At 44.3% G+C, this 12,178-nt stretch overlaps 1 protein-coding gene across 2 annotated transcripts in view; it reads right to left on the bottom strand.

Annotated features, from left to right (window-relative positions):
• Positions 1–12,178, bottom strand: part of RHOBTB3 (Rho related BTB domain containing 3) — a 73,680-nt gene that overhangs the window by 39,582 nt on the left and 21,920 nt on the right. For both annotated transcript variants that reach the window (XM_074952869.1, XM_074952870.1), the window contains exon 5: positions 11,056–11,207. In XM_074952869.1, the coding sequence (XP_074808970.1) occupies positions 11,056–11,207 (152 nt within the window). The remainder of the gene's footprint in view (positions 1–11,055; positions 11,208–12,178) is intronic.

Below are 12,178 nucleotides of genomic sequence, written 5' to 3'. Positions count from 1 at the left end.
AAGCAGAAAGGCAGGTAGTGGAGCACCCACAGGGACACGCATCTCAAAAACCTCAGTTACTGCACCTGATGAGTAACCTTCTCTTCTTCTTCGAGCGATGTCCTATGGGTGTTGCTCTGTAGGTAACTACAGAGCAATGCCCCTAGTTGGAAGGCTGGGGTTTCGGAGCAGCATTTAATGCGGACGATAGGACAGCGTGTCTTAGTAGAGCATCTAATGTTGCATCATGAGTAATAGCGTAGTGACAGCTAAACATGTCCACAGATGTCCATGTGGTCGCTTTTCAAATGTCAGCAATCAGGACATTGTTGAGCAAGGCAAAGAGGTGGAGAGAGAGCAGGTGGAATGTGCTTGAGTGCCAGAAGGAGGTGGTTGATTATGCAGCTGGTAGGACAGGTTTATAAACTGTGAGATTCACTTGGAAAGGCGTTGCTTAGAAATGGCTGTGCCTTTGGATCTTTCAGCCACTGATAGGAATAAACATGGCAAGCATCTGAAAGATTTAGTTCTGTCCAGGTAGAAGGCTAATGCTCACCTGACATCCAGGGTATGTAATGCCACCTAGTGCTGGTTGCTGTGTGGCTTTGGAAAGAAGCAGAGAAGGTGGATAGGTTGGTTTAGATGGAAAGAGGATGGCACCTTATGTAAAAATTTAGGATGCGGACGTAACGTAATCTTGTCTTTATGAGAAGCAGGGGGGCGAGGGGGGGGAATGTCATGAGTGCTCCAATTTCACCAGCCCAACAGGCAGAGGTGATTGCAACAAGAAATGCTGTTTTCATGGAGAAGTGAACATAAGAGCACGTTGCCACTGGTTCGAATGGTGGTCTAGTAAGATAATGTAAGACAAAGTAAGGGGCCCAAGCTGGGGTGGGATCCTATATGTGAGGATAAAGATTTTGGAAGCCTTTCAGGAATCTTTTCATGAGCGGTTGGTTGGTGGGTGAACGTAAGAGTGGCCGTCTATCTAGGGGTGAAAGACCATGATGGCTGCCAAGTGCACATGAACGGAGCTGGTGGATAACCCCCATCTTTTAAGGTGTAAAATACAGTCCAGGATGAGTGGAATTGGAGTGCTCATTGCCTTGACATTATTGGAAGTGCATCAAGATTGGAATCTAGTCCATTTGTGGAAGTAAATGCATCTAGTTGTACCACATCTGCTATTCAAGAGTACTTGTTTAACAGCCTCTGAACAGGTCATCTCTGAATCCTGGCACCATGGCTTCACGTGGAGTAGCTGTGGATTGGGATGGAGGACTTGATCCGCACCCCGTGAAAGGAGACATGGAGTCGGTTGCAGAGTATTCGGAGGGAATACCATTATGCGAATAAGGATGACTCGGGCTCGGTTCCCTTGGATCTTGTGAAGTACTCTGAACAGAAGGGGAAAGGGAGGAAAGGCATAGAACAGTGGCACATCTCATGTGAGGAGGAATGCATTGTGATGCTACACCCCATATTCTTCATAGAGATATGCTGATGATATTAATATGGCATAACTAAGATATGTTTTATACAAGATGGGTCATGTGAGGTATCATTTGAAAGGTTCTGATTTACTGAATGTGATTATCCAATTTGTATGCAAGTGTCATTTCTGTATCTGAAGTTTCGTTAGTGTATTGAACTTAGTTTGCGAGTTTGTTTTATTTGCTCAGTAGTCTGCTTTGTTCTGTTTGCTCTCCCTTATAATCACTTAATCTACCTTTTGTAGTTAATGAACTTGTTTGTTTATTCTATAACCAGTTTGCGTAATTCATGGGGAGGGGGGCAAAAAGCTGTGCATATCTTCCTCCACATTGAGGGAAGAGAGCGAATTTCATGAGCTTACACTATAGGCCAGGGGTCAGCAACCTTTCAGAAGTGGTGTGCCGAGTCTTCATTTATTCACTCTAAGGTTTTGTGGGTCAGTAATACATTTTAAAGTTTTTAGAAGGTCTCTTTCTGTAAGTCTATAAAATACAACTAAACTATTGTTGTATGTAAAGTAAATAAGGTTTTTAAAATGTTTAAGAAACATCATTTAAAATTAAATTAAAATTTAGAGCCTCCAGACCAGTGGCCAGGACCCGGGCAGTGTGAGTGCCACTGAAAATCAGCTCTCGTGCTGCCTTTGATTCAAGAAGAGGTCCATTGTCATTCGTACAGCATGAAGGACATAGTGTTCAGATGGGGCCTTGAGGAGACAGTCATCTAAATATGGAAATATGATAATGCCCTCTTTGCATAGGTAGGCAGCCACTACTGTGAGGACTTTGGAGAACACTCAAGGGGGACTGTAGAAAGTATGACGGGCAGTACTTTCTATTGATAGCGATTGGTTCCCATGATAATCAGAGGAACTGTCTGTAGGCAGGGTTTATTGTGATATGAAAATACGTGCCTTGGAGGTCAAGGGCTGAGAACCAGTCCCTCTGTTCCAGTGCCGGCATAATGATGGATAGGGTAACCATCTTGAAGTGGTGCAGTTTGACAAACTTGTTGAAGGTCTAGGATCGGTCTCCACCTGCTGGATTTCTTTTGGATCAGAAAATCATGGGAGTAAAAACCTTTCCCTCTGTGAAGGGATGGGACCGGTTCTATCGTTCTCAGTTATGGAAGGTGGTTTATTTCTTCCCGTAGAATGTGTTCTAAAGAGACTGGGAGGGAGGGTGGGTGGGTCGGAAGGATAGATAGGAATGGGATCGAGTACCCTTCCTTGATGATCTCTAGAACAGTGGCTCTCAACCTTTCCAGGCTACTGTACCCTTTTTAGGAGTCTGATTTGTCTTGTGTATGCCAAGTTTCACCTCACTTAAAAGCTACTTGCTTACAAAATCAGACACAAAAATACAAAAAAGTGTCACAGTACACTTTTACACAATACACTATTACCAGAAATTTCCTGACTTTCTCATTTTTACTATATAATTAGAAACTAAATCAATTGGAAGTTGCAGCCGAATGTCCTGATCTTTTCTGTCCCTGGCAGTCAGGTTGTGGCAGTGTATAGTCATTGTATAAAATTTTAGTTTTTACTCACTTCGCTAATGCTTTTTATATAGCCTGTTGTAAAACCAAGCATATATCTATATTAGATTAGTTGATCAACCCCCCGGAAGACCTCTACATACCCCCAACGGTATACCCCTCTCTCTGGTTGAGAACCACTCCTCTAGAACCCACTTACACAAAGTAATTAGCTGCCATGATGGAAAGGGGCTAAATGGTCGTCAAAATGGTGGGATGTTGGAGATGGCTGTTGAGACCTGAACAGGGGGAAGGCTTCTTGGGGCCTTAACCACACCTTTAAAAATTGTTGTTTGGCCGAAGGTGCGAGAGACATAGCCCTTGAGGAGTTGTATGTCTGCACTTGGTAGGGGGCTTCTGTTAACAGTGTTGTACCATAAATGAGGAGAGAACAGTGCTCAGGATTGCAGGGGTATTGCTATTTCCCCAGTTGTCTCTTCAGCACTAGCATATAGATGCAGAGAGAGTGTAGAGTACTTGAGTGTTCAGGGAGTGCAGGGACTCATCCATATATGAGTATATATCCATATATGACTCATCCCTATGCAAATAATTTGGGAACCTCAAAAGGATAGGTCCTCAGCTATGGTTTGTACCTCATTGGGGAACCCAGAAAGGTGCAGCTATGAGACCCAACTCATGACTACAGCAGTCACAATGGAACAGGCAGCAGTAACTGCAGAATCCAAGGAGGATTGTAAAGCTATATGGGCCAAGGTATCCTTTAGATATAAGCGCCTGGAGCTGCTCCTTCATGGCATCAGGAAGGTCATGACAGAGTTCCCAGATTTTGTAATAATTGACGTAATTTTATTTGGCCTCACAGTTGGAGAAGTGGAATTGGAGCGTAGCAGATCAATAAATCTTGCAGCCAAATAGATCCAATCACTTCCAATCCCAGTCATAAGGGGTGGATCTAGGTTGGTATTGGCATCCCTTTTCGTGCACTGCCTTGACAAGTAAGGAATTTGGAGTGGGGTGATGTAATATTTTTTGTTGGCCCACTTGCAGATGGATGCTGGGGTCTGCCAGAGCACGTTCGCCAAGTCGAGAAGGGACTCATTGACAAGGAGGGCTATTTTGGAGGATGAGGATGTGTGCAGAATGTTGTGCAGTTTATGCTGTTCTTTCACTTCCTCCAAAGGAATCTGGAGGGAGTCTGCTATCCTATGAAACAGCTCCTGGAAGTGTTTAAAGTCGTTGGCTGACATAGGGGGTAGAGGTATGATAGCCTCATCGGGGAAAGAAGAGGAGATACAGAGTGGCAGTGTAACCTCCTCCTCCGGTTCTTCTTCTTCATCCATTATGGCGAATCTGTAGGCCTCTGGCTTTGTTCTATGGGAGACTTCCCAAACTGCCATCTGTATTTGACCCACGGATTCCAATATGGCTAATGTGGAGGTGTCAAGGCTGAATCCCCACTCTGTAACTCAAGAGTGCAGAAGATAGGGGCCTGCAAGGTTCTAAAAGTGAATACGTGTCACTCCAGGCTTGTATTAAACTCCCAAGGCTATAGCTTTTCTCTGACCTTGGCTTGGTAAACATTGCCACCACCCAAATGCAAAAAAACAAACAAACACCCCTTTGAACTCAGGAAGGAGCCACTTGGGAATTCCTTCCTGTGGGATACCATCAAGCCCTTTCACCCCCACCCCCGGGAAGAGCTGAGAAAGAAAACAAAGGAAATTAGCTGTGACTATCAGCTAATCAAACAACATGCACAAACCTCTTAGGACACCAAAAATCCAATTCTGTTCTTAAAGAAGGTAAATTTTATTAAAAACAAGAAGGGAAAATATACACCTGCAACTTAGGCTTTTTGCTAGATCTTAAGAGAAAATTACAAAAATTAAGCACCCAAAATAGCTTTCTTGGGGGTTCAGCTTAAAGGTTACAAGCAAACAAAAGCATCAGGGGTTAGCACAGAGGCGATTCACAAGCCAAAATAAAAAATAAACCTGATTGTGTCTAAACATTCCGTATCCAAATAATTTCTTCTAGGTATGGAAGATGAATTTTTAATATGTGGTTCAAGATTTACATAGCATTGCTGCTCCACCCCTGCAGCCCAGAGAGCAACAGACAAAGGGAAAGTTTTTTCCCCCCAATTTTAAGAAGTTCTACCTTCAAATTGGCTCTTTTGGCAGGTACCCATTTCTTCTCTTTTACCTGTGGCCTTGTTAACCCTTTACGGGTAAAGCAAGCGGAGAACAGACTCAGAGGGATTTTACAGCTAACTGGCTGGCTGTCCATCAAAAGGGAGCTACTCCTCCCCCTTCAGGTCTCACACACCCCCCAAATCACAGACGGTGCTGCCCAGCCTGGTTCAGGTCAGGTCCACACTGACTGGGATTTCTTCCTGGAGGTTTAGGAAACAGAATTAATAAGATACATGCACCTCTAACTTTACTAATAATTACATGAAAAACTAAACAGTAATTTTTACATTTCAAGGACTACAATGACTTAAAATGCAGAGACATTTTTACCCGGTTGATTCTGGGAAACCTTTCTGAGAGAGTGCATCAGCCACTTTGTTAGAGGCTCCTGAAATGTGCTGTATTTCAAAATCAAAGTTTTAAAGAGCTAAACTCCACCAAAGAAGTTTTGTTTGTTTCTTTGACTGTGTGAAGCCACTTCAGTGCAGCACGGTCAGTCTGCAGGTGAAACTGCCGTCCCCAAATGCACGTGCGTAGCTTCTCCAGAGCATACACAAAGGTGTAACGTTCTTTTTCTGAGACTGACCAATGGCTTTCCCCCTCAAAGGTTTTGCTGAGAAACACGACAGGATGGAATTGTTGATCTAGTCCTTCCTGCATTAAAACTGCTCCTACACCACACTCGGAGGCATCTGTGGTTATGACGAACAGGTGGTAGAAGCTTGGGACCCTCAATATAGGATCAGACGTAAGGGCCACTTTAAGCTGGTTAAAGGCTGTCTGACACGTCTCAGTCCACTGAACAGCATTTGGCTGTTTTTTCCTGGTCAGGTCTGTCAGTGGGGTGGCAATTTGGCTGTAATGTGGTACAAATAGTCGGTAATACCTGGCCAAGCCCAAAAAGGATTGGACCTGCTTCTTTGACTTAGGAACAGGCCAATTTTGGAAAGTATTTACCTTAGCCTGTAGGGGGTTGATAGTACCTTGACCCACCTGGTGTCCAAGGTACGTTACCCTGTTTAGGCTTATTTGACACTTTTTGGCCTTAACGATTAATCTGCCTCCCTTATGCGCTGGACGACAGCTTGGTGTTCTGCCCACGAATCTGAGAATATAGCCACATCGTCGGGGTAGGCAACTACAAATTCCCCAAATCCATTCAGGTGGTTATTTACCAATCCCTGGAAGGTGACGGGTGCATTTCGCAGTCCAAAAGGGAGCACATTAAAATTCACACAACCCTACATGGGTGATGAAGGCTGACCTTTCCTTGGCAGGATCATCTAGCGGCACTTCCCAGTACCCCTTAGTTAAGTCTAAGGCGGAGATGAACTGGGCACGTCCCAGTTCCTCCAACAGCTCATCTGTGCATGGCATTGGATAGTTTTCTAGCCTAGTTACAGCATTTAGCTTACAGTAGTCCATACAAAAGCTGATTTCCCCATCTGGTTTGGGAACCAGAACCACTGGAGAGGCCCATGCACTCTCAGAGAGGAGGATTACACCCATCTGTAACATGTCCTTGATCTCCCTTTCAACTGCGGTTTTGGCTTGAGGAGCCATCCAGTAGGGTTGGACTCTAACTGGGCTTGGTGGTGGTAATGGGAGGCAACCAAGTGGTTCACCCCATGAGCTTCCCAAAGACGTTTCATGGTCCCTGCCAGGAAGTTAGTTCCCAAATCTGTAAGGATGTTGGAGGGCTAACCTACCCTGGCAAAAATGTCTGCCAATTCCTGGCTGACGCTTTTAGCCATGTTGTTGCTTAGAGCTACTGCTTCTAGTCATTGGGTGGCAAAATCCATGAAAGTCAGTATCTACAGCTTTCCTCTGGGTTTCTTCTTAGGGAAAGGACCCAGAATATCCACAGCTACATGCTGAAATGGAACCTCAATGATGGGGAGTAGCTGGAGAGGGGCCTTGACCTGGTCTTGGGGCTTTCCTACCCTCTGGCACACCTCACAAGACTGGATAGAGGTAGAAACATCCTTGCCCATTCCCTCCCAGTGGAATGACTTCCCCACGGTCCTTGGTCCTGTTCACCCCAGCATGGTCACTAGGGTGATCGTGGGCTAAGCTCAAGAGCTTTTCCTTATACTTAGCTGGAACTACCAACTGTCTCTGAGGATGCCAGTTCTCCTTGTGCCCACCAGAAAGAGTCTCCTTGTATAAGAGTCCTCCTTCTATAACAAACCTGGACCTGTTAGAAAAGCTGAGAGGTGGTGGGTTGCTCTGTGCCATCGTCCAAAACTCCTGTGAGTTTCCCATCCGCTTCCTGCTCTACCTGGAACTGTTCCCTTGATGCTGGAGACATTAGTTCCTCGCTGGGTTGTGGACTTGGGCTTAGTCCCATTGGAAAAATGCAAGTGATGGGGTTGTCTCCGTTGATTGTGAACCGCTCTCCGCTGTTGCACTAGGTGGTATTTCAGTCTCCAGTTGAGCCTCTTGCGCCGGTCTAGCTGCTGCTGCAGTGTAGGTTCTGTGGCATCCTTTGGTGCTGGCTCCCCTGACTCCGGTGGGGTTGCAAGCACGGGCTCTGGTACTGACTGCTCCACCAGTTCGATATTTGGGCTGGTTCTGGCTGGGTTCCAGGAACTGGATTTACAACTGCTGCCATAGACTCTGGTCTGGAGTCTCATTCCACCACCTCTGGCTGGGTTTCTGTAGGAGGCTCAGGAATGGCACATGGTGTTGTCCTGGGGTGGTTAGGCATCATGGATAGTGAGGATGTGTAGATGATGTGCTTTGTCCCTGTCCCAAATGTAAGGGGGGGAGGGGGGGAAGGTGTAGTCTTCCTCTTCTTTCTCACGGGGGAAGGATGGTGCCATCCTCGGAGGGGAAAGGGAGCAGTGCTGTGACTCCAGAGAAGAGAACAGAGGTGGAGGGAGCTCATGTCTGAGTACTTGTGACTCAGGCAGGTCAGATACAAGTAGGTCCTTGGGGTATCTGACCTCCTGGAGAGGAGAGAGCCCCATCAGCAGATGCAATCGATGCTGAGGGAAAGGTGCATTCTCTTGAGCAGCCAGCAGATGGAGACGAGGATTTGCTCAGTGCCAAGGGTTTGCTCAGTGCTGGAGGCTGAACCAGTGACACGAGCATGGCCAGTGCCGCATGTTTTGTTGGTGCCGAAAGCGATGTCAGTACTGACAGAGCTGCCAGTGCCAGTGGTTTCGTTGGTGCCATGACACACAAAGTTGATCTGGTCGGGGCAGTCAGCACTATTTTTTAAGGTCTTGCATTGCGGTCTCTGGTGCTGAGAGATGATGCCGATGCCTGCAGGTCTGCTCGTTTAGCGCCTTTAGACATATGTTTAGCTGTGATACTGTAGGTACTCGGACAGTCTCTGGAGCTATATCTCATATCCGAAACTGATCTTGCAGGAAAGGTGTTCTGGCAGGCAGTGAGCAATGAGGGGGCTTGTTTCTTCCTGTCAGCACGGGGAAAAGATGTGCTCTTAGAATGACTTGGCGAATGAGGATCAGTGGATGAGCTAACAGAGTGTGAGAACCGTGCAGCGGAAGCATCTGGGACAGTGGGACAATGCTGTACTCCGTGAGAAGTCACAGCCAAAATGTCTTGATCTTTTCTGGCCCTGGCAGTCAGGATGAAGCAATGGGTACACTTCCGCGGGACATGTCCTTCTCCCTGGCAGTGGATGCACTGTGGGTGACTGTCCCTTACCAGGAAGGCCTCCTGGCAGGAAACACACCACTTAAACTCAGGAGATCTGAGCATAAGGACGAGGGAGACACTTTCCCAATCAGGAAGGACGGGAAACAGAAAAACAAAATGTTAATCTATAAACTAACAGGGAGGGTAAGAGGAAGGAAACTTTTTTTTTTTAAATAAAGGTAGAGGATGATAAAGGAAAGTATTAACTAGTAAACTACACTAAAAACTAACAGGTAAGGCACTATCTAACAATTCAAAGGATAGGTGGGCTCTGCTGCGGATTCCATCCCAGACCAAAGGCAGTTTAAAAGGAACTGGGAGGCAGTTGGACTGCACAGTGCTGTATGTACACATGCCACTCACGGCGCAAGATGGGGAGGTGCGCACGTGTGGTCCAACCAGCATTGCTAATGAAGATCTCTAATCCCAGACAGGGGACACTGACACACCTACAGTGGAGCACCCAAAGGGACATCATTCAAAGAAGAACTTTTTTTTTTAAAACCTAAATAGTTATACTGGTACAACCCCAACTGTGAAAACAGTTTTAAGGCACCTTTAATACCAGTGTAACTCATCCACAGTCAGGGAGAGAGGCTGTACCACTTTACCTATACGGATATAAAAACACAAAGAATGTATTTTTCCACATTACAAATGCTTTGCCAGTACAGCTATAACAGCACAGCCTCCTAGCACAGATGCAGCATGATGACAGTAGGAGGAGTTCTGCCAGCATAGTAACACCACCTTCTTGAAGAACATTAGCAGTGCTGTATGTAGTGCTGTTGCAGCCGTGTTGGTCCCTGCTGAATATTAAAGAGACAAGGTGAGTGAGGTCAGATCTTTTATTGGACCAACTTCTGTTGGAGAAAGAGACAACATTTCAAGCTTACACTGAGGTCTGGGAAATGTACGGAGCGTCACAGCTAAATACAAGGTAGAACAGATTGTTTAGCAAAAGTAGTTACACACATTTCAAGGGTCCATTCAAAATGAAGTGCCCAGTTAACTCTCCAGTCATAAGGAGGAGGAGAGGGGAGGCGGGGAAAATGGGTGGAGGGTTTAAATGGGTTACAGATTGTTGTAACAAGCCAAAATTCATTGTCTCTATCTAGTCCATGATCTTTTGTATGCAAAGTTATGCATACAAAAGTTATGAATTTAAGCTCCCAGGCCTGTCTTTTGAAGGTGTTAACACCAACCTTCCCCCCACACCCACCCATTTTTTCCCTATGACTGGAGAGGTCTTAACAGTCCACTTCACCTTGAATGGTCCCTTCAAATGTGTGTTGACTATTTATTCTAATCAATATTTTCCACTTTGTATTTAGCTGTTACACTTTGTACATTTCCTAGACCTGAAGAAGAGCTCTGTGTAAGCTTGAAAGCTTCTCTCTCACGAGCAGTCCAATAAAAGACATTACCTAACCCATCTTGTCTCTCTAATTAGCTACGTTCACAGAAGCACTCTTCTGTGGCACAGCTTCATCTACACTTAGGTTTATGACCACATACCTATGTGTTTTTTTTCACAACCCTGACAGACACAGCGATGCTGACAAAACTTTGTAGTGCAGACCTGGCCAAAGTCCTTGCCTCAACAAATGTACATTTAACTTGTAATAAAAATGTTCATGGCTTATTTTTTCATCACTCTCCTTCCCCTTGTTTTGCATTTTCAGGCAAAAGAAATGAGCTTAACTTTATTTTAACTGACTGGACAGACTGCTGGAGACTCTAAACTGTTTAAAGACTGAAAACAAAAAAATTTCAGGCATATATTAAAATTCAAACACAATAACATGCTCATTTACAAGTAGAACACAACTGTAAGCAATGGAGCAATTAACACCAAACATCCCACCTAAGCATCTTGAGTAATTTGGAGCATATTATTAAAATGACAGGACAGTAGATTATATGACTAGGAAAAAGATCTGTTCTTTGAGTTTGTCAAAAAACTTCCTGAAGTTGATTGCAACAGAGGGAGTTCTAGTACTCCCAATATTGCTAAAACTGGGGAAGATGCACCACCAGTGGAAAATTTTAGATAAAAAAGTTGTGTGTAGATAAGGCCCCCAGAGTCACTGTCCCAGTTATCCAATTCTCATTTACATGGTACACACTGTTTTAAATTAAAGCCAAAATTTGGCTTTAGAGAGATAGCAGAGCAAAGATAAAATCTTCATGCTTAGTACAGTTTCTCACTTACCACTCCTCCAAAATATTTTCCTATATAGAAATCACTGAGACTGTGCAATTCAAGGTAAGTAGCTCCTAGCTCTTTAGCGAGTTGAATCCCTTCAGAAGCAGTAACACAGCTCCCTCTGTCTGAAGTGCACAGTGGACAAGTACAAGGTACTTCTGAGAAAACAAAAGATTTATAGAAGACATTTTAATTAAATAGTCCACTACACATTGGCTTGTAAATACTAGTAAAGATATACATTATATCATAGAATCACAGAATGTAGGGCTGGAAAGGACCTCAAGAGATCAATTCTAGTCCATCCCCCTTGCTGAGGCAGGAGTAAGTATACCTATACCATACCTGAGAGGTGTTTGTCTAACCTGTTCTTAAAAACCTCCAATGACAGGGATTCCACAACCTCTCTATGTAACCTGTTTCAGTGCTTAACTATTCTTGTAGTTAGAAAGTTTTCCTAACATGAAACCTAAATCCCCCTTACTGCAAACTAAGCTGATTACTGCTTCTCCTGTTCTTGGTGGGCATGGAAAACAATCCATCACCATCCTCTATATAACAATTGTACACACGTGAAGACGGTTTAGCATGACTCCCCATCAACCTTCTCTTCTTGAGACTAAACATGCCCAGCCAGTTCTTTCAACCTTTCCTCATAGCCCCCATTTTCTAAATTTTTTATAATTGTTGTTGCTCCCCTTGACTCTCTCCAATTTATTAACATTTTTCTTAAAGAACGTATATAGTAAGCAACAAATCAAAGAGTTAATACTGGTACATGCAGTGTTGTTGTAGCTGTGTCGGTCCCAGGATATTAGAGAAACAAGGTGGGTAGGGCAATATCTTATTAGACCAACCTTTGCTGGCGAGACAGAAAAGCTTTTGAAAGCTTCTCTCTCTTACCAACAGAAGTTGCTCCAATAAAAGATGTTCTTTATCCCACCTTGTGTCTCTAATACTGGTACATTATGAAATCAAACATTTTCTTGCAAGTCAGAATATTAACTATCTGATACAGACTGAATTTAACATAAAAAAACCCAACAACAAAAACAAAAAACCACCACACTAAAAGAATGTGAAGGTTGTGAAATCAAGCACTGAAAAGATAGGAATCATCAGCATTAAA

This window comes from Natator depressus, chromosome 5, assembly GCF_965152275.1.
Source record: "Natator depressus isolate rNatDep1 chromosome 5, rNatDep2.hap1, whole genome shotgun sequence".
Classification (NCBI taxonomy): Eukaryota; Metazoa; Chordata; order Testudines; family Cheloniidae; genus Natator; species Natator depressus.
The sequence above is the reverse complement of the archived record's forward strand: the minus strand, read 5'-3'. Positions and strand labels throughout refer to the sequence as shown.